Source organism: Pseudophryne corroboree, chromosome 1 (genome assembly GCF_028390025.1).
Source record: "Pseudophryne corroboree isolate aPseCor3 chromosome 1, aPseCor3.hap2, whole genome shotgun sequence".
In the NCBI taxonomy this organism is placed as follows: Eukaryota; Metazoa; Chordata; class Amphibia; order Anura; family Myobatrachidae; genus Pseudophryne; species Pseudophryne corroboree.
In genome coordinates this window covers 634,611,473-634,634,907 of record NC_086444.1, presented here as the reverse complement: position 1 = coordinate 634,634,907, position 23,435 = coordinate 634,611,473, and the positions used below count along the sequence as shown (strand labels likewise).

Here is a 23,435-nt window from a genome sequence, read left to right as displayed (position 1 = left end):
TAAATGGCCCTTAGTTCCAGAATATTTATGTGCAGGGAAGTCTCCTGACTTGACCATAGTCCTTGGAAGTTTCTTCCCTGTGTGACTGCTCCCCAGCCTCGAAGGCTGGCATCCGTGGTCACCAGGACCCAGTCCTGTATGCCGAATCTGCGGCCCTCTTGAAGATGAGCACTCTGCAGCCACCACAGCAGAGACACCCTTGTCCTTGGAGACAGGGTTATCAGACGATGCATCTGAAGATGCGATCCGGACCACTTGTCCAACAGGTCCCACTGAAAGGTTCTTGCATGAAACCTGCCGAATAGAATCGCTTCGTAGGAAGCTACCATTTTTCCCAGGATCCGCGTGCAGTGATGCACCGACACCTGTTTTGGTTTTAGGAGGCCTCTGACTAGAGATGACAGCTCCTTGGCCTTCTCCTCCGGGAGAAACACTTTTCTCTGTTCTGTGTCCAGAACCATCCCTAGGAACAGCAGGCGTGTCGTAGGGACCAGCTGTGACTTTGGAATGTTTAGAATCCAGCCGTGCTGTTGTAGCACTTCCCGAGATAGTGCTACCCCTACCAACAACTGCTCTCTTGACCTCGCCTTTATCAGGAGATCGTCCAAAGTTCGGGATAATTAAAACTCCCTTCCTTCGAAGGAGTATCATCATTTCCGCCATTACCTTGGTAAAGACCCTCGGAGCCGTGGAGAGACCGAACGGCAACGTCTGGAATTGGTAACGACAATCTTGTACCACAAACCTGAGGTACTCCTGGTGAGGATGGTAAATGGGGACATGTAGGTAAGCATCCTTGATGTCCAGCGATACCATGTAATCTCCCTCGTCCAGGCTTGCAATAACCGCCCTGAGCGATTCCATCTTGAACTTGAATTTTTTGATATATGTGTTCAAGGATTTCAAATTTAAAATGGGTCTCACCGAACCGTCCGGTTTCGGTACCACAAACATTGTGGAATAGTAACCCCTTCCTTGTTGAAGTAGGGGCACCTTTATTATCACTTGTTGTGAATACAGCTTTTGAATTGCCTGTAACACTGCCTCCCTGCCTGAGGGAGTGGTTGGCAAGGCAGATTTGAGGAAACGGCGGGGGGGAGACGTCTCGAATTCCAGTTTGTACCCCTGAGATACTATTTGAAGGATCCAGGGATCCACCCGTGAGCGAGCCCACTGATTGCTGAAATGCTTGAGACGGGCCCCCACCGTACCTGGCTCTGCCTGTGGAGCCCCAGCGTCATGCTGTGGACTTAGAGGAAGCGGGGGAGGACTTTTGCTCCTGGGAACTGGCTGTATGCTGCAGCTTTTTCCCTCTACCTCTGGGCAGAAAGGACGCGCCTTTAACCCGCTTGCCCCTATTGGGCCGAAAGGACTGTACCTGATAATACGGTGCTTTCTTTGGTTGTGAGGGAACATGGGGCAAAAATGTAGACTTCCCAGCTGTTGCTGTGGAAACGAGGTCCGAGAGACCATCCCCGAACAATTCCTCACCCTTATAAGGCAGAACTTCCATGTGTCGTTTGGAATCTGCATCACCTGTCCACTGCCGAGTCCATAACCCTCTCCTGGCAGAAATGGACATTGCACTAATTTTGGATGCCAGCCGGCAAATATCCCTCTGTGCATCCCTCATGTATAAAAGTGCATCTTTTATATGCTCTACGTTTAGCAAAATAGTGTCCCTGTCTAGGGTATCTATATTTTCTGACAGGGAATCTGACCACGCAGCAGCAGCGCTGCACATCCAGGCTGAAGCTATAGCCGGTCTCAGTATCACACCTGTGTGTGTATATATAGATTTCAGGATAGCCTCCTGCTTTCTATCAGCAGATTCCTTCAGGGCGGCCGTATCCGGAGACGGTAGTGCCACCTTCTTTGACAAGCGTGTGAGCGCTTTATCCACCCTAGGGGATGTTTCCCAGCGTGACCTATCCTCTGGCGGGAAAGGGTACGCCATTAGTAACCTCTTAGCCATCTTTTTATCAGGGGAAGCCCACGCTTCTTCACACACTTCATTTAACTCTTCAGATGGAGGAAAAGCTACTGGTAGTTTTTTCTCTCCAAACATTATACCCTTTTTTGTGGTACCGGGGGTAACATCAGAAATGTGCAACACATTTTTCATTGCCTCAATCATGTAACGTGTGGCCCTACTGGAAGTTACATTAGTCTCTTCGTCGTCGACACTGGAGTCAGTATCCGTGTCGACATCTGTGTCAACCATCTGAGTTTTAGAGCCCCTGATGGTTTTTGAGACGCCTGGGCAGGCACAGGCTGAGAAGCCGGCTGTCCCACATTAGGTATGTCGTCAAACCTTTTATGTAAGGAGTCGACACTATCACGTAATTCCTTCCACAGCACCATCCACTCAGGTGTCGACCCCGCAGGGGGTGACATCACATTTACAGGCATCTGCTCCGCCTCCACATAAGCCTCCTCATCAAACATGTCGACACAGCCGTACCGACACACCGCAAACACACAGGGAATGCTCTGACAGAGGACAGGACCCCACAAAGCCCTTTGGGGAGACAGAGAGAGAGTATGCCAGCACACACCAGAGCGCTATATAACACTGGGATCCCACTATCAATGAGTGTTTTCCCTATAGCTGCTTTTTATATATATATATATATATATATATATATATATATATATATATATATATATTACATATATATATCTATACTGCGCCTAAATTTAGTGCCCCCCCCTCTCTTTTTTACCCTTCTGTAGTATTCTCAGACTGCAGGGGAGAGCCAGGGAGCTTCCTTCCAGCGGAACTGTGAGGGAAAAATGGCGCCAGTGTGCTGAGGGAGAAGCCCCGCACCCTTTTCGGCGGACTTTCTCCCGCTTTTTCTGTGATACTGGCAGGGGTAATTTTACATCTATATAGCCTCTGGGACTATATATGATGTATATTTTGCCAGCCAAGGTGTTATTTATTGCCCTCAGGGCGCCCCCCCCCCAGCGCCCTGCACCCATCAGTGACCGAAGTATGAGGTGTACATGAGGAGCAATGGCGCACAGCTGCCGTGCGCTACCTTGGTGAAGACTGAAGTCTTCTGCCGCCGATTTTCCGGACCTTCTTCGTGCTTCTGGCTCTGTAAGGGAGACGGCGGTGCGGCTCCGGGAACGAACACCAAGGTCGGGTCCTGCGGTCGATCCCTCTGGAGCTAATGGTGTCCAGTAGCCTAAGAAGCCCAAACTACCACATGTTAGGTAGGTTCGCTTCTTCTCCCCTTAGTCCCTCGCTGCAGTGAGTCTGTTGCCAGCAGATCTCACTGAAAATAAAAAACCTAAATATATCTTTCTAGGTGCTCAGGAGAGCCCCTAGTGTGCATCCAGCTCGGCCGGGCACAAGAATCTAACTGAGGTCTGGAGGAGGGTCTTAGTGGGAGGAGCCAGTGCACACCAGTAGTCTAAAAGCTTTCTTTATAGTTGTGCCCAGTCTCCTGCGGAGCCGCTAATCCCCATGGTCCTTACGGAGTCCCCACCATCCACTTAGGACGTTAGAGAAAAGTGATTTTCCCAATAGCTGCTTGTTTGTATCGACTTGCGCCTAAATTTATGTGCCCCCCCTCTCTTTTTAACCCGTCTTGTACCTGGATACTGCAGGGGAGAGCCTGGGGAGCGTGCTTCCAGCGGAGCTGTGAAGGGAAAATGGCGCTGGTGTGCTGAGGAAGAAGGCCCCGCCCCCTCAGCGGCGGGCTTCTGTCCCGCGTTTTCTGTAACTTAATGGCGCGGTTTTTTACACATATACAGTTAACTGACTGTATTATGTGTATTTTATGCCAAAAGGTAATATTATTGCTACCCAGGGCGTCCCCCCCAGCGCCCTGCACTCTACAGTGACCGGAGTGTGTGGTGTGCTGTGGGAGCAATGGCGCACAGCTGCAGTGCTGTGCGCTACCTTAATGAAGACAGGAGTCTTCTGCCGCCGATTTCATCGTTCTTCTTCTGTCTTCTGGCTCTGCAAGGGGGACGGCGGCGCGGCTCCGGGAACGGACGATCGAGGTCAGGCCCTGTGTTCGAACCCTCTGGAGCTAATGGTGTCCAGTAGCCTAAGAAGCACAAGCTAGCTGCAAGCAGGTAGGTTTGCTTCTCGCCCCTCAGTCCCACGTAGCAGTGAGTCTGTTGCCAGCAGATCTCACTGAAAATAAAAAACCTAACAAATACTTTCTTTTCTAGCAAGCTCAAGAGAGCCCACTAGGAGCACCCAGCTCTGGCCGGGCACAGATTCTAACTGGGGTCTGGAGGAGGGGCATAGAGGGAGGAGCCAGTGCACACCAGATAGTACCTAATCTTTCTTTTAGAGTGCCCAGTCTCCTGCAGGGCCCGTCTATTTCCCATGGTCCTTACGGAGTTCCCAGCATCCACTAGGACGTCAGAGAAATAAAAGGAAAACTAAAATAACACATCCTAGATCTGAATGAATGAACTATTCTTATTAAATACTTTGTTCTTTACATAGTTGAACGTGCTGACAACAAAATCCCACAAAAATTATCAATGGAAATCAAATGTATTAACCCATGGAGGTCTGGATTTGGAGTCACACTCAAAATTAAAGTGGAAAAACACACTACAGGCTGATCCAACTTTGATGTAATGTCCTTAAAACAAGTCAAAATGAGGCTCAGTAGTGTGTGTGGCTTGCACGTGCCTGTATGACCTCCCTACAACGCCTGGGCATGCTCCTGATTAGGTGGCGGATGGTCTCCTGAGGGATCTCCTCCCAGACCTGGACTAAAGCATCCGCCAACTCCTGGACAGTCTGTGGTGCAACGTGGCGTTGGTGGATGGAGCGAGACATGATGTCCCAGATGTGCTCAATTGGATTTAGGTCTGGGGTACGGGCGGGCCAGTCCATAGCATCAATGCCTTCGTCTTGCAGGAACTGCTGACACACTCCAGCCACATGAGGTCTAGCATTGTCTTGCATTAGGAGGAATCCAGGGCCAACCGCATCAGGATATGGTCTCACAAGGGGTCTGAGGATCTCATCTCGGTACCTAATGGCAGTCAGGCTACCTCTGGCGATCACATGGAGGGCTGTGCGGCCCCCAAAGAAATGCCACCCCACACCATTACTGACCCACTGCCAAACCGGTCATTCTGGAGGTTGTTGCAGGCAGCAGAACGTTCTCCTTGGCGTCTCCAGACTCTGTCACGTCTGTCACATATGCTCAGTGAGAACCTGCTTTCATCTGTGAAGAGCACAGGGTGCCAGTGGCGAATTTGCCAGTCTTGGTGTTCTCTGGCAAATGTCAAACGTCCTGCACGGTGTTGGCCTGTAAGCACAACCCACACCTGTGGACGTCGGGCCCTCATACCACCCTCATGGAGTCTGTTTCTGATCGTTTGAGTAGACACATGCACATTTGTGGCTTGCTGGAGGTCATTTTGCAGGGCTCTGGCAGTGCTCCTCCTGTTCCTCCTTGCACAAAGGCGGAGGTAGCGGTCCTGCTGCTAGGTTGTTGCCCTCCTACGGCCTCCTCCACGTCTCCTGATGTACTGGCCTGTCTCCTGGTAGCGCCTCCATGCTCTGGACACTACGCTGACAGACACAGCAAACCTTCTTGCCACAGCTCGCATTGATGTGCCATCCTGGATGAGCTGCACTACCTGAGCCACTTGTGTGGGTTGTAGACTCCGTCTCATGCTACCACTAGAGTGAAAGCACCGCCAGCTTTCAAAAGTGACCAAAACATCAGCCAGAAAGCATAGGAGCTGAGAAGTGGTCTGTGGTCACCACCTGCAGAACAACTCCTTTATTGGGGGTGTCTTGCTAATTGCCTATAATTCCCACCTGTTGTCTATTCCATTTGCACAACAGCATGTGAAATTGATTGTCAATCAGTGTTGCTTCCTAAGTGGACAGTTTGATTTCACAGAAGTGTGATTGACTTGGAGTTACATTGTGTTGTTTAAGTGTTCCCTTTATTTTTTTGAGCAGTGTACTAACATTAGGAGGAGACATTTCTGAACAACTTCCTACAAGCATAAAAGGTGAAATAGTCCATAACATGAATTTAGATTGTATTTTTTTCTAGTAAAATTGTGAAAATGACACCACAGTCAGCCGACTTCCAACAGAGGAGCTAGGGCCATGCTCCAGGCCCATAGGTGAATAGCAGAAAACGGCAGGGATCCAGTTGGACAGACCTCTGCAATGGAACTGGTTAGAAAGGAGGAGTTTGTTTCCCAGTTAAATAGGCCAGCTACACCTGCACGAATATTGTCACAGACATGCGTTGGCTGTACTGTATAAACAGAAAAACACAATGCTGCCCTGAATGTGTGAAAGTGCTGTCTACTTTTAGTAAGATTACCCCTTACGTTTTCGGTAGAATACAAAATATCAACTTTACATTTGCAGCAACTGGGAAACTTCATGTTTGATACTATCACAATACATTAAAACAGACACAATGATAGTCCGTTTTTCGTTTTCTATTGGCTGTATGTATATTTACTGTATCCATTTTAAAAATACACAGCCTGACAAAAGTAAATAAGAAATCAAAACTGCATGTGTAACATTGGTAAAACAGTGGTTATTGTTATACCCCTTTCAGACTACTAATGGTGGGTTGCACCTGGGATTTGTACACTGGCACATAGCGGGTGCGACCCAGCTGAGACCTCTTTCAGACTGCGTCCCTTACCCGGCTTATTGCCAGGCCAATGACATCACCGCGTCATGTGCGAGGCAGCACTTGGAGATGACCATCTCCAAGTGCCGGCTCTTCCTATTCAGTGAGCTTACCCGTTCACAATGCACCATGACCCGGGTCGAAGCTGTTTTCAAGCCTGGTCGCTCTCAGACTTTAAATGCCAGGTCGCTGGACCCGGGTTATTTCAACAAGGTGCTTTCACACTGCACAGTATCCTGGGTTGCTAGGCATTCATGTGTAATAACTCGGGATATTGGTGGCGGTCTGAAAGGGGTATTATTTATCTAATACAGTCTAGGAAAGAAAACATCTGATTGTGTGTGGATTACTTCTTGCGTATCCTTTTTATATATTTGGAATATTACATCACCTAGAAACGATAATTTACATGAAATAACACACCGAAAATATTTACATATGTATAAACATTATATTGTAGTGATAAAGACAGCTCAGTATGAAGAACCTTTTTCAACTTAAGGAAAAGTTTGTGTTCTAGACCATTACACATTCCTGCAAATTCTGTGATAAAATGTACATACAGTATACTGAAATCTTTCCAGCATGCTGGTTTAGCAGTTTCCTCTGAAACCAGATAATTTGAGCTTTCTAACTTGCCTGTTTCAGTCAAATTTATTGCTCAGATGTTTTAGAAGCTTTTAGTAATTGAAAAAAAAAAAAAAAAAAAAACCAACAAGAAAAAGAGAAAGAAAACTGGTAGTACTTTGGATTGAGGGGTTTCACAAGTTTCCCATGACAGACTCACTCAGGCGGTTTAAATTTAAAAAAACTATGACCAGTTAAGTTGCAAAATAAACACTGCACGATATACATAAAAATTGTCACACAAGTTAAGTCTCGAAGTTCAGAGAGGGTTTTATTTTTTTTATTTATAACATTGTACAGACAAACAGTATGTGGTGGCTCAAACGTACCACTTAAAATCATATGCTTCCTTATTATAATCCTTCTTAGGACGAAGGTTGTAAAGCTCATTTAGAGTGGGAGTGACCCAGCGGTCCGTGTGAAAGACAGATTCTCCAACCTGCCAGAGAATAATTACACATAAGAATACAGTCCTTAGGAGGATGGCAAAAGTTCTAAGACACACTACAGACAACTTATTTGCATAGTAGCTAACAAAAGAGATCAGAAACAAAATTTCACTGTGTAGCAGTGACGTGCGGTAATGCCCAGATGTACCCTTTGGCTCATATATTGCATGTAAATCTGGCTCTGGGGTTAGCCAGTGCCTCCTGAGCCATTTAGCTCACCACACGTCCCTGCTGTGTAGTAGAATGGTATACGGATTGAAGATAGACAGTAAATAGACATTCAATAGGTTGACACCAGACGGTCGACAGGGTCAAAAGGTTGGCACATGCCAGAGGGGAAGTTAGGATTAGGCACCAGGGAGGAGGGTTAGGTTCAGAATAAGGGCTAGAATTAGGGTTAAAATAACAAAATAAAAAAATAAATTGAAAATAAAAAAGTGCTGACCATTTGACCTAGTCAACCCAAGTACGTGTCCACCATTTTCCCGATGATCTTTTGAACCTGTCAACCATCTGGTGTCCACCTATTACATTTCTAGACACTGTCAAATCTTTTAAACCACATCCTAGCAGAATATCATAAATTTTTCTTTAAGGATTGTAATGTAATAGGAATATCTCAGAGTTCTCCACATAACAGCAAGCATAGTGCTTTTATATACTTCATAGGACTCTAAGGGGAGATGTAATATACTAGGGTTACGGTAAGTGGTGCATTATTTCTTATAATATTGAAATTCTAATTTAAATGAGCAAAATTGCTCCTTCGAGCTGATCTTTACATCCAGGTACAGCACTGTAAGGAAACAATTTAGTGAGTTCCCAGATTATTGTGGTGTGCAGCTTTTATAATAAGATTTTAAACCTACCGGTAAATCTTTTTCACCTAGTACGTAGAGGATGCTGGGGACTCCGTAAGGACCATGGGGTATAGACGGGCTCCGCAGGAGACATGGGCACTATAAAGAACTTTTAGTATGGGTGTGCACTGGCTCCTCCCTCTATGCCCCTCCTCCAGACCTCAGTTAGAGAAACTGTGCCCAGAGGAGATGGACAATACGAGGAAAGGATTTTGTAAATCTAAGGGCAAGATTCATACCAGCCCACACCAAACATACCATATAACCTGGAAAATATGCAACCAGTTAACAGTATGAACAAAACAGTATCAGTCAAAGACCGATCTCAACTGTAACATAATCCTTATGTAAGCAACAACTATATACAAGTCTTGCAGAATAAGTCTGCACTGGGACGGGCGCCCAGCATCCTCTACGGACTAGGTGAAAAAGATTTACCGGTAGGTTTAAAATCTTATTTTCACTTACGTCCTGGAGGATGCTGGGGACTCCGTAAGGACCATGGGGTTTATACGAAAGCTCCCAACCGGGCCGGAGAGTGCGGATGACTCTGCAGCACCGACTGAGCAAACTCAAGGTCCTCATCAGCCAGGGTATCAAACTTGTAGAACTTTGCAAAAGTGTTTGAACCCGACCAAGTAGCTGCCCGGCAAAGCTGTAATGCCGAGACGCTTTGGGCAGCCGCCCAAGAAGAGCCCACCTTCCTAGTGGAATGGGCCTTTACTGATTTTGGTAACGGCAATCCAGCCGTAGAATGAGCCCGCTGAATCGTGTTACAGATCCAGCGAGCAATAGTCTGCTTAGAAGCAGGAGCGCCAATCTTGTTGGCTGCATACAGGACAAAACAGAGCCTCTGTTTTCCTAATCTTAGCCGTCCTGGCCACATAAATTTTTAAGGCCCTGACTACATCCAGGGACTTGGAGCCCTCCAAGTCCCCCGAAGCCACAGGCACCACAATAGGTTGGTTCATATGAAACGAAGAAACCACCTTAGGTAAAAATTGAGGACGAGTCCTCAACTCCGCTCTATCCACATGGAAAATCAAATAGGGACTCTTGTGAGACAAGGCCGCCAATTCGGACACCCGCCTTGCAGATGCCAAGGCCAATAACATGACCACCTTCCACGTGAGAAATTTGAGTTCAACCTTTTGAAGAGGCTCGAACCAGTGAGATTTTAGGAAACTTAACACCACGTTAAGGTCCCACGGTGCCACTGGGGGCACAAAAGGAGGCTGGATGTGCAGCACTCCCTTCACAAACGTTTGGACTTCTGGGAGAGAAGCCAATTCCTTCTGAAAGAATATAGAGAGGGACGAAATCTGTACCTTAATGGAGCCTAACTTCAGGCCCATATCCACTCCTTTCTGTAGAAAGTGGAGAAATCGGCCCAGATGGAAATCTTCCGTAGGAGCATTCTTGGCTTCACACCAAGATACATACTTCCTCCAGATACGGTGATAATGCTTCGCCGTCACCTCCTTCCTAGCCTTTATCAGAGTAGGGATGACTTCCTCTGGAATACCTTTCCCAGCTAGGATTCGGTGTTCAACCGCCATGCCGTCAAACGCAACCGCGGTAAGTCATGGAACACGCAAGGCCCCTGTTGTAGCAGGTCCTCTCTGAGAGGAAGAGGTCACGGTTCTTCTGTGATCAGATTCTGAAGATCTGAGTACCAGGCCCTTCGAGGCCAATCTGGAACAATGAGTATAGTCTGTACTCTTGTTTGTCTTACGATTCTCAATATTTTTGAGATGAGAGGAAGAGGAGGGAACACATAGACCGACCGAAACACCCAAGGTGTCACCAGGGCGTCTATCGCTACTGCCTGAGGGTCCCGAGACCTGGCACAATACCTCCTAAGCTTCTTGTTGAGGCGTGACGCCATCATGTCTATTTGAGGAATTCTCCAAAGGTTTGTTATCTCTGCAAAAACTTCTCGATGAAGTCCCCACTCTCCTGGATGGAGATCGTGTCTGCTGAGGAAGTCCGCTTCCCAGTTGTCTCCTACCGGAATGAAGACAGCTGACAGAGCGCTTACATGATTTTCCGCCCAGCGAAGAAACCTGGTGGCTTCCGCCATCGCCACTCTGCTTCTTGTCCCGCCTTGGCGGTTTACATGAGACACGGCTGTGACGTTGTCTGATTGAATCAGAACCGGTAGGTCGCGAAGAAGATTCTCCGCTTGTCGTAGGCCGTTGTATATGGCCCTCAATTCCAGTATGTTTATGTGTAGACAAGCCTCCTGGCTTGACCATAGTCCCTGTAAATTTCTTCCTTGTGTGACTGCTCCCCACCCCCGGAGGCTCGCGTCCGTGGTCACCAGAACCCAGTCCTGAATGCCGAACCTGCGACCCTCTAGAAGGTGAGCACTCTGCAGCCACCACAGGAGAGACACCCTGGCCCTGGGGGACAGCGTTATTTTCTGATGTATTGGTAGATGGGATCCGGACCACTTGTCCAGAAGATCCCACTGAAAAGTCCTCGCATGAAACCTGCCGAAGGGGATGGCCTCGTATGCCGCCACCATTTTTCCCAGAAATCGAGTGCATTGATGAACAGATACTCTTCTTGGTTTTAGCAGGTCTCTGACCATGTTTTGGAGATCCTGGGCTTTTTCCAACGGAAGAAAAACCCTCTTTTGTTCCGTGTCCAGAATCATGCCTAGGAATGACAGCCGATTCATTGGAACCAATTGTGACTTTGGCAGATTGAGAATCCAACTGTGCTGTTGCAGCACCCTCAGGGAGAGCGACACGCTCTTCAGCAATTGATCTCTCGAACTTGCCTTTATCAGGAGATCGTCCAAGTATGGGATAATTGTGACTCCCTGCTTGCGCAGGACCACCATCATTTCCGCCATGACCTTGGTGAAAATCCTCGGGGCCGTGGAAAGCACAAACGGCAACGTCTGAAACTGGTAATGACAGTCCTGTACAGCGAATCTCAGGTACTCCTGATGAGGGGGATATATGGGGACATGAAGGTATGCATCTTTTATGTCTAGTGACACCATAAAATCCCTCCCTTCCAGGCTGGATATCACAGCTCTGAGCGATTCCATCTTGAATTTGAACTTTTTCAAGTACAGGTTTAGGGATTTGAGATTTAAAATGGGTCTGACCGAACCATCCGGCTTCGGGACCACGAACAGGGTTGAATAGTACCCTTTTCCCTGTTGGACCAGGGGAACCTTGACAACCACTTTCTGTTGACACAGCTTTTGAAGTGCAGCTAACACCACTTCCCTCTCTGGGGGTGAAGCTGGCAAAGCCGACTTGAAAAATCGGCGAGGGGGCACTTCTTCGAATTTCAGCTTGTAGCCTTGGGAAACAATTTCTATCGCCCAAAGATCCACGTTTGAAAGAACCCAGTTCTGGCTGAAAAGTCGAAGGCGTGCCCCCACTGGCGCGGACTCCCGTAGGGGAGCCCCAGCGTCATGTGGTGGATTTTGTAGAAGCCGGGGAGGACTTCTGCTCCTGGTAACTAGCCGAAGCAGGCGTTCTCTTTCCTCTACCCTTACCTCTGGCAAGCAAGGAGGAGCCCCGACCTCTTCCTGACTTATGCGACCGAAAGGACTGCATCCGAAACTGTGGAATTTTCTTTTGCGGTTGGGGAACAAAAGGTAAAAAGGTAGACTTACCTGCGGTAGCTGTGGAAACCAGGTCCGCGAGCCCTTCCCCAAACAACACTTCACCCATGTAAGGTAAAACCTCCATATGCTTCTTCGAGTCTGCATCACCCGTCCATTGGCGGGTCCATAGAGCTCGTCTCGCAGAAATAGCCATGGCATTGGCCCTGGAACCCAGCAGCCCAACGTCTCTTTGAGCGTCCCTCATATATAAGACTGCGTCTTTAATGTGGGCTAAGGTCAATAAAATGGCATCCCTGTCTAGGGTATCAAGGTCAGCTGACAAGGTATCTGTCCACGCTGCAACTGCACTACACACCCATGCCGATGATATTGCCGGTCTGAGCAAAGCACCTGTATGCGCATAAATAGACTTTAAAGTAGTTTCCTGTCTGCGATCAGCAGGATCCTTGAGGGCTGCCGTGTCCGGAGATGGTAGCGCCACCTTTTTGGACAGGCGTGTTAAAGCTTTATCCACCCTGGGAGAGGATTCCCAACGAACCCTGTCCTGTGCAGGGAAAGGATACGCCATAAGAACCCTTTTGGGAATCTGCAGTTTTTTATCTGGAGTTTCCCAAGCTTTTTCAAATAACTCGTTAAGCTCATGGGATGGGGGAAAGGTTACCTCAGGCTTCTTTTCCTTATACATGCGCACCCTCATGTCAGGGACAGAGGGGTCATCAGTGATATGTAAAACCTCTTTTATTACAATAATCATACACTGAATACTTTTTGCCACCCTTGGGTGCAATTTTGCATCATCGTAGTCGACACTGGAGTCAGAATCCGTACCTGTGTCAACCACTTGTAGGGGACGTTTTTGAGACCCTGCAGGGCCCTGTGACCCAGTCTCCCTGGACTCTGCTCAGTCTTTTATGTAAAGAGGCCACACTTGCATTTAACATATGCCACATGTCCATCCAATCATGTGTCGGCGTTGCCGACAGAGACACACCACACATATGCTCCACCTCCTCCTTAGACGAGCCTTCCGCTTCAGACATGCAGACACGCACGTACCGACACCCCACACACACAGGGATATATCTATAAGGGGACAATTTCCCAATAAGGCCCTCTGGAGAGACAGAGAGAGAGTATGCCAGCACACACCCAGCGCCAACTGATACTGGAATAAATCCCAGACAGCGCTTTTATATATATATTCAATGTTATACACTCACTGCGCCAATAAATGTGCCCCCCCCCCCACCCTCTTTCCAGCCCTCTGTCACCGAGTTCAGCAGGGGAGAGTCCGGGGAGCCAGCTTCTCTGCAGAGTTCTGAGGAGAAAATGGCGCTGGTTAGTGCTGAGGGATCAAGCTCCACCCCCTCCAGCGGCGGGCTTCGGTCCCGCTTCAATATTCAAAAAATGGCGGGGGATCTCTACATTTACTGCCTCCGCAGCTTAATGCCCCTTATTAAAGCCAGGTCAGAGGTTTATTGCTGCCCAGGGCGCCCCCCCTGCGCCCTGCACCCACCAGTGCCCTCAGTGTGTGTAACGTGTGGGAGCAATGGCGCGCAGCGTTACCGCTGCGCGCTTACCTCAGTGAAGATCTGCTGTCTTCTGCCGCCTTGAAGTCTTCTTTTCTTCTCATACTCACCCTGCTTCTATCTTCCGGCTCTGCGAGGAAGACGGCGGCGCGGCTCTGGGACGAACGGCAGGGGGGACCCGCGTTCTGACTCCCTCTGGGGCTAATGGTGTCCAGTAGCCTAAGAAGCAGAGGCTATCACTGAAGTAGGTCTGCTTCTCTCTTCTCAGTCCCACGATGCAGGAAGCCTGTTGCCAGCAGTGCTCCCTGAAAATAAAAAACCTAACAAAATTCTTTTCAGAGAAACTCAGGAGAGCTCCCTGTAATGCACCCTATCTCCTCTGGGCACAAAATCTAACTGAGGTCTGGAGGAGGGGCATAGAGGGAGGAGCCAGGGCACACCCATACTAAAAGTTCTTTATAGTGCCCATGTCTCCTGCGGAGCCCGTCTATACCCCATGGTCCTTACGGAGTCCCCAGCATCCTCTAGGACGTAAGTGAAATTTTGTTTTAACAAATCTTTAATACAACCATGCTTCCACCCACCAACCCTCCTTTCCATACACAGCACAGTCCATTACAAGGTTGGATTCTCATGTTTGATGGCGACGGATGGCAGGACACATTAAGGGTATGTTGCTGAAATCGCTAAATTAAGAGATTTACATTAGGTTTGTAAACAGTCTGTTATTGAAGGGTATAATTGTTCATTAAGACTTATCTTGAACTAGCTTTTTAGTTGCCCTGCATGTACATCTATGAGATTACTGGGAACAGTGGTTTCCCTATGCTTTTTCCATGAGATAGAAATAACGAGTTTTATGGTAAGAACTTACTTTTGTTAAAACTTTCTGCGAGGTACACTGCGCTCCAGAAGTCTGGACAATGGGGTGTAGAGTAGGATCTTGATCCGAGGCACCAACAGACTCAAAGCTTTGACTGTTCCCAGAATGCACAGCGCCGCCTCCTACATCACCCCGCCTCCCAGTACAGGAGCTCAGTTTTAGTTAACCAGCCCAATGCAGTAGCAGGAAAAGAGATGACAACGGTTAGTAGCCACATACACCACACTCTCACGACAAGATAAGTGAAAGCGGCCAATGCCATATCAACCGAAAGAAGCTAAGTGCGTCAGGGTGGGCGCCTTGTGGAGCCCAGTGTACCTCGCAGAAAGAGTTTTAACAAAGGTAAGTTAATACCATAAAACTCGTTTTCTGCTGCGGGGTACACTAGGCTCCAGAAGTCTGGACAATGGGGATGTCCTAAAGCAGTTCCTTAAGGGAGGGGACGCACTGTAGCGGGCACAAGAACCCTGCGCCCAAAGGAAGCATCCTGGGAAGCGGCAGTATCGAAGGCATAGAACCTTATGAACGTGTTCCCTGAAGACCACGTAGCCGCCTTGCACAATTGATCACGGTGGGCCGTAATGTGAGCAGGAGCTGACAGACCAGCCTTCACATAAGCATGTGAAATCACCATTCTAATCCATCTGGCAAAGGTCTGCTTGTGAGCAGGCCAGCCACGTTTGTGAAATCCAAACAAAACAAAGAGAGAATCAGATTTTCGAATAGAAGCAGTTCTCTTCACATAGATACGGAGAGCACGTACCACATCCAAAGACCGCTCTTTGGGAGACAAATCAGGAGAGACAAAGGCTGGAACCACAATCTCCTGATTAAGGTGGAACGAAGAAACCACCTAAGGTAAATATCCGAGACGAGTCCTAAGAACCGCCCAGTCACGGTGAAAAATCAGATATGGGGAACTACAAGACAAGGCACCCAGATCCGACACTCTTCTAGCAGAGGCAATAGCCAGCAAGAACACCACCTAAAGGGAAAGCCACTTAAGGTTAGCTGAACCAAGAGGTTCGAATGGAGGCTCCTGCAACGCCTCCAAAACCACCGACAAGTCCCAAGGAGCCACAGGCGGGACATAGGGAGGTTGGATACGCAACACACCCTGAGTGAAAGTATGAACATCAGGTAAAGTCGCAATTTTTCTCTGAAACCACACCGACAAGGCAGAAATATGAACCTTGACGGAGGCCTAAATCTAGGCCCTGCTGCAGAAAAGCCAAAAGTTTGGCTGTACTACACTTGGAAGCGTCATAATTGTTAGATGCGCACCAAACAAAGTATGAATGCCAGACCCTATGGTAAATCCGAGCAGAAGCCGGTTTCCGGGCCCGCAACATAGTTTTAATTAGTGATGTGCACTGGACATTTTTCTGGTTTTGTTTTTTGGTTTTGGATTCGGTTCCGCGGCCGGGTTTTGGATTCGGACGCGTTTTGGCAAAACCTCCCTGAAAATTTTTTGTCGGATTCGGGTGTGTTTTGGATTCGGGTGTTTTTTTACAAAAAACCCTCAAAAACAGCTTAAATCATAGAATTTGGGGGTCATTTTGATCCTATAGTATTATTAACCTCAATAACCATAATTTCCACTCATTTTCAGTCTATTCTGAACACCTCACACCTCACAATATTATTTTTAGTCCTAAAATTTGCATCAAGGTCGCTGGATGACTATGCTAAGCGACCCAAGTGGCCGACACAAACACCTGGCCCATCTAGGAGTGGCACTGCAGTGTCAGACAGGATGGCACTTCAAAAAAATAGTCCCCAAACAGCACATGATGCAAAGAAAAAAAGAGGCGCAATGAGGTAGCTGTGTGACTAAGCTAAGCGACCCAAGTGGCCGACACAAACACCTGGCCCATCTAGGAGTGGCACTGCAGTGTCAGACAGGATGGCACTTCAAAAAAATAGTCCCCAAACAGCACATGATGCAAAGAAAAAAAGAGGTGCACCAAGGTCGCTGGATGGCTAAGCTAAGCGACACAAGTGGCCGACACAAACACCTGGCCCATCTAGGAGTGGCACTGCAGTGTCAGGCAGGATGGCACTTCAAAAAAATAGTCCCCAAACAGCACATGATGCAAAGAAAAATGAAAGAAAAAAGAGGTGCAAGATGGAATTGTCCTTGGGCCCTCCCACCCACCCTTATGTTGTATAAACAGGACATGCACACTTTAACAAACCCATCATTTCAGCGACAGGGTCTGCCACACAACTGTGACTGAAATGACTGGTTGGTTTGGGTCCCCACCAAAAATAGAAGCAATCAATCTCTCCTTGCACAAACTGGCTCTACAGAGGCAAGATGTCCACCTCCTCCTCATCGTCCGATTCCTCACCCCTTTCACTGTGTACATCCCCCTCCACACAGAGTATTAATTCGTCCCCACTGGAATCCACCATCTCAGGTCCCTGTGTAATTTCTGGAGGCAATTGCTGGTGAATGTCTCCACGGAGGAATTGATTATAATTCATTTTGATGAACATCATCTTCTCCATATTTTCTGGAAGTAACCTTGTACGCCGATTGCTGACAAGGTGAGCGGCTGCACTAAACACTCTTTCGGAGTACACACTGGAGGGTGGGCAACTTAGGTAAAATAAAGCCAGTTTCTGCAAGGGCCTCCAAATTGCCTCTTTTTCCTGCCAGTATACGTACGGACTGTCTGACGTGCCTACTTGGATGCGGTCACTCATATAATCCTCCACCATTCTTTCAATGGTGAGAGAATCATATGCAGTGACCGTAGACGACATGTCAGTAATCGTTGGCAGGTCCTTCAGTCCGGACCAGATGTCAGCACTCGCTCCAGACTGCCCTGCATCACCGCCAGCGGGTGGGCTCGGAATTCTTAGCCTTTTCCTCGCACCCCCAGTTGCGGGAGAATGTGAAGGAGGAGCTGTTGACGGGTCACGTTCCGCTTGACTTGACAATTTTCTCACCAGCAGGTCTTTGAACCTCTGCAGACTTGTGTCTGCCGGAAAGAGAGATCCAACGTAGGTTTTAAATCTAGGATCGAGCACGGTGGCCAAAATGTAGTGCTCTGATTTCAACAGATTGACCACCCGTGAATCCTGGTTAAGCGAATTAAGGGCTCCATCCACAAGTCCCACATGCCTAGCGGAATCGCTCTATTTTAGCTCCTCCTTCAATGTCTCCAGCTTCTTCTGCAAAAGCCTGATGAGGGGAATGACCTGACTCAGGCTAGCAGTGTCTGAACTGACTTCACGTGTGGCAAGTTCAAAGGGTTGCAGAACCATGCACAACGTTGAAATCATTCTCCACTGCGCTTGAGTCAGGTGCATTCCCCCTCCTTTGCCTATATCGTAGGCAGATGTATAGGCTTGAATGGCCTTTTGCTGCTCCTCCATCCTCTGAAGCATATAGAGGGTTGAATTCCACCTCGTTACCACCTCTTGCTTCAGATGATGGCAGGGCAGGTTCAGGAGTGTTTGCTGGTGCTCCAGTCTTCGGCACGCGGTGGCTGAATGCCGAAAGTGGCCAGCAATTCTTCGGCCACCGACAGCATCTCTTGCACGCCCCTGTCGTGTTTTAAATAATTCTGCACCACCAAATTCAATGTATGTGCAAAACATGGGACGTGCTGGAATTTTCCCAGATGTAATGCACGCACAATATTGCTGGCATAGTCCGATGTCACAAATCCCCAGGAGAGTCCATTTGGGGTAAGCCATTCTGCGATGATGTTCCTCAGTTTCCGTAAGAGGTTGTCAGCTGTGTGCCTCTTCTGGAAAGCGGTGATACAAAGCGTAGCCTGCCTAGGAACGAGTTGGCGTTTGCGAGATGCTGCTACTGGTGCCGCCGCTGCTGTTCTTGCTGCGAGAGGCAATACATCTACCCAGTGGGCTGTCACAGTCATATAGTCCTGAGTCTGCCCTGCTCCACTTGTCCACATGTCCGTGGTTAAGTGGACATTGGGTACAACTGCATTTTTTAGGACACTGGTGACTCTTTTTCTGAGGTCTGTGTACATTTTCGGTATCGCCTGCCTAGAGAAATGGAACCTAGATGGTATTTGGTACCGGGGACACAGTACCTCAATCAAGTCTGTAGTTGCCTGTGAATTAACGGTGGATAACGGAAACACGTTTCTCACCGCCCAGGCTGCCAAGGCCTGAGTTATCCGCTTTGCAGCAGGATGACTGCTGTGATATTTCATCTTCCTCGCAAAGGACTGTTGGACAGTCAATTGCTTACTGGAAGTAGTACAAGTGGTCTTCCGACTTCCCCTCTGGGATGACGATCGACTCCCAGCAGCAACAGCAGCAGCGCCAGCAGCAGTAGGCGTTACACTCAAGGATGCATCGGAGGAATCCCAGGCAGGAGAGGACTCGTCAGACTTGACAGTGACATGGCCTGCAGGACTATTGGCTTTCCTGTGTAAGGAGGAAATTGACACTGAGGGAGTTGGTGGTGTGGTTTGCAGGAGCTTGGTTACAAGAGGAAGGGATTTAGTGGTCAGTGGACTGCTTCCGCTGTCATCCAAAGTTTTTGAACTTGTCACTGACTTATGATGAATGCGCTGCAGGTGACGTATAAGGGAGGATGTTCCAAGGTGGTTAACGTCCTTACCCCTACTTATTACAGCTTGACAAAGGCAACACACGGCTTGACACCTGTTGTCCGCATTTCTGTTAAAATAATTCCACACCGAAGAGGTGAATTTTTTCGTAATTTGACCAGGCATGTCAATGGCCATATTCGTCCCACGGACAACAGGTGTCTCCCCGGGTGCCTGACTTAAACAAACCACCTCACCATCAGAATCCTCGTTGTCAATTTCCTCCTCAGCGCCAGCAACACCAATATCCTCATCCTGGTGTACTTCAACAGTGACATCTTCAATTTGACTATCAGGAACTGGATTGCGGGTGCTCCTTCCAGCACTAGCAGGGGGTGTGCAAATGGTGAAGGCGCCACCTCTTCCCGTCCAGTGTTGGGAAGGTCAGGCATCGCAGCCGACACAATTGGACTCTCCTTGGGGATTTGTGATTTAGAAGAACGCACAGTTCTTTGCTGTGCTTTTGCCAGCTTAAGTCTTTTCATTTTTCTAGCGAGAGGATGAGTGCTTCCATCCTCATGTGAAGCTGAACCACTAGCCATGAACATAGGCCAGGGCCTCAACCGTTCCTTGCCACTTCGTGTCGTAAATGGCATATTGGCAAGTTTACGCTTCTCCTCAGACGCTTTTAATTTTGATTTTTGGGTCATTTTACTGAACTTTTGTGTTTTGGATTTTACATGCTCTCTACTATGACATTGGGCATCGGCCTTGGCAGACGACGTTGATGGTATTTCATCGTCTCGGCCATGACTAGTGGCAGCAGCTTCAGCACAAGGTTAAAGTGGATCTTGATCTTTCCCTATTTTACCCTCCACATTTTTGTTCTCCATTTTTTAATGTGTGGAATTATATGCCAGTATCAATAGCAATGGCCTACTACTATATATACTGCGCACAACTGAAATGCACCACAGGTATGGATGGATAGTATACTTGACGACACAGAGGTAGGTAGAGCAGTGGCCTACTGTACCGTACTGCTATATATTATATACTGGTGGTCAGCAAAATTATGCACTGTACTCCTACTATATACTACAATGCAGCACAGATATGGAGCGTTTTTCAGGCAGAGAACGTATAATACTGGTGGTCACTGGTCAGCAAAACTCTGCACTGTACTCCTCCTATATAATACTGCTGGTCCCCAGTCCCCACAATAAAGCAGTGTGAGCACAGATATATGCAGCACACTGAGCACAGATATGGAGCGTTTTTCAGGCAGAGAACGTATAATACTGGTGGTCACTGGTCAGCAAAACTCTGCACTGTACTCCTCCTATATAATACTGCTGGTCCCCAGTCCCCACAATAAAGCAGTGTGAGCACAGATATATGCAGCACACTGAGCACAGATATGGAGCGTTTTTCAGGCAGAGAACGTATAATACTGGTGGTCACTGGTCAGCAAAACTCTGCACTGTACTCCTCCTATAATACTGCTGGTCCCCAGAATAAAGATATTTGCAGCCTCCTGAAAGTTCTGAAACAAAGTGAGAGGATGCCAGCCACGTCCTCTCACTATCATTTCCAATGGACAAGTGAAAAATGGCGGCGACGCACGGCTCCTTATATAGAATCCGAATCTCGCGAGAATCCGACAGCGGGATGATGACGTTCGGGCGCGCTTGGGTTAACCGAGCAATACTGGAGTATCCTCGGACCCGTGTATGCCTCGGACCCGTGTAAAATGGGTGAAGTTCGGGGGGGGTTCGGAAACCGAGGAACCGAACCCGCTCATCACTAGTTTTAATGACCTCTCCAGAAAAACCCTTAGCCCTCAAGACGGAAGCTTCAAGAGCCACGCCGTCAAAGATAGCCGTGCTAGGTCCTGGTAGACACATGGGCCCTGAACAAGGAGGTCTGGGCGTTGTGGAAGTAGAAGTGGACGCTCTGACGATAGGCCTTGCAGGTCTGAGGACCAGTGCCGTCTGGGCCACGCCGGAGCTATGAGAAGCAGATTTCTTTTTTCTTGCTTGAACTTCCGAACTACCCTGGGCAGGAGTGACACCGGAGGGAACACGTACGGCAGCCGAAACCTCCACGGCACCGCCAGCGCATCCACGAATGCTGCTTGAGGATCCCTTGTCCTTGCTCCGAAGACCGGAACCTTGTGATTCTGTCGAGACGCCATCAGATCCACATCTGGAAGACCCCACTTTTCCACGAGGAGTTGAAACACATCTGGATGGAGGCCCCACTCGCCGGCATGCACATCCTGACGACTGAGAAAGTCTGCTTCCCAATTCAGGACTCCCGGAATGAATATTGCCGGTAGATGGCGTTCTGCCCACTGTAGAATCCGTGAGTCTTCCTCCATTGCCAAACAGCTTCGAGTGCCGCCATGATGATTTATGTAAGCGACTGTGGTGGCGTTGTCCGACTGTACTTGAACAGGACGGTTCTGAATTAAATGCTGGGCCAGGTTCAACGCATTGAAGACCGCCCGCAACTCCAGAATGTTGATCGAGAGGAGAGATTCCTCCATGGTCCACCGACCCTGTAAGGTGTGCTGCTCCATCACCGCGCCCCAACCTCTTAAACTGGCATCTGTCGTCAACAGGACCCAGTTGGATATCCAGAAGGGATGGCCCCTGCACTATTGTAGGTCCTGGAGCCACCAGAGCAGCGACAGACGGATCTCCGGAGTCAATGAGATTATTTGAGACCTGATCCGGTGAGGCAGGCCATCCCACTTGGCTAGAATCAGCTTCTGGAGGGGGCGAGAATGGAATTAAGCATACTCCACCATGTCGAATGCTGACACCATGAGGTCCAGCACCTGCATTGCCGAATGTATCGACACTTGCGGACGAGAAAGGAAGCCACGAATCCTGTCCTGAAGCTTCAGGACTTTCTCCTGATACAAGAACAACCTCTGGTTGTGAGTGTCCAACAGCGCTCCCAGGTGCACCATGCTCTGAGCAGGGACCAGGGAGGATTTCTTCCAGTTGATGAGCCACCCTTAGGCTTGTAGAAACGGACCGTCATATCCAGATGACACAGGAGAAGATCTGGGGAATTTACCAGGATTAACAAGTCGTCCAGATACGGCAGTATCCTGACCCCTTGACGGCGGAGTATCACCATCAGCACCGCCATAACTTCGGTAAAAACTCGCGGAGCCGTTGTTAAACCAAAAGGTAACGCCCGAAACTGGTAATGGATGTTGCCAATAGCAAACCTCCGGTATTGTTTATGTGACACTGCTATAGGAATATGCAGGTAAGCATCCTGTATGTCCAGGGAGACCATGTAGTCCCCAGGTTCCAAGGCCAGAACTATAGAGCGAAGGGTTTCCATACGGAACTTGGAAATCTTCACAAACCTGTTCAATGCCTTGAGTTTGAGAATGGACCGGGAGGACCCATTCGGTTTCGGGACTAGAAACAGCGGAGAATAGTACCCCTGGCCCCTCTGAGCAAGAGGCACCTGTACTACGACTCCTGTATCCAGGAGGGTCTGTACCACCGAGTGTAGAGTTTTTGCCTTTGTCCGGTCCAAAGGGACGTCTGTCTGGCAAAATCGATGAGGGGGTCAGTTTTTGAAGGCAATGGCGTAACCTCGAGTGACGACTTCCCGTACCCAAGCATCTGAAGTGGTCTTCAACCATTCCTGGGTATACCCTAGAAGCCGGCCCCCCACCCTGGGATCCCCCAGGGGGAGGCCACCCCGTTATGCGGCAGGCTTATTGGTCTTGGCAGCTGGCTGACGGGCAGCCCAGGCTCTTTTGTGCTTCGGCTTACCAGGTTTGGAAGTGCGGGCCTGCTTAAGGTACGCCTGACCTTTTGCTTTACCTGAAGGACGAAAGGGGCAAAAGGACGTACCTTTAGCCTTCGACACAGAAGGAGCGGTATTAGGTAGACAGGCAGTTTTGGCAGTAGCCAAGTCAGCCACTATCTTATTTAAGTCCTCCCCAAACAGAATATCTCCCTTAAAAGGGAGTACCTCCAGGGTTTTTCTAGAGTCCAGATCCACAGACCAGGATCTCAGCCACAATATCCGGTGAGCCAGGACTGACGTAGTAGAGGCCTTGGCTGCCAGGATACCGGCATCAGAAGCCGCCTCTTTAATATATCGAGAAGCTGTGACAGTATATGACAAGCATTGTCTAGCATGGTCAGAGGAGATTTCAGCTTCTAACTCCAAGGACCATGCTTCAATAGCCTCAGCAGCCCATGAAGCTGCAATAGTAGGCCTTTGTGCAGCACCCGTGAGGGTGTAAATCGCTT

At 48.6% G+C, this 23,435-nt stretch overlaps 1 protein-coding gene across 1 annotated transcript in view; it reads right to left on the bottom strand.

Annotated features, from left to right (window-relative positions):
• Positions 1-7,538: 7,538 nt before the first annotated feature.
• NDUFA13 (NADH:ubiquinone oxidoreductase subunit A13) overlaps positions 7,539-23,435 on the bottom strand; it is a 59,656-nt gene continuing 43,759 nt past the window's right edge. Inside the window, exon 5 of the mRNA XM_063925109.1 lies at positions 7,539-7,725. Coding sequence (XP_063781179.1) covers positions 7,606-7,725 — 120 coding nt within the window. The 3' untranslated portion in view covers positions 7,539-7,605. The remainder of the gene's footprint in view (positions 7,726-23,435) is intronic.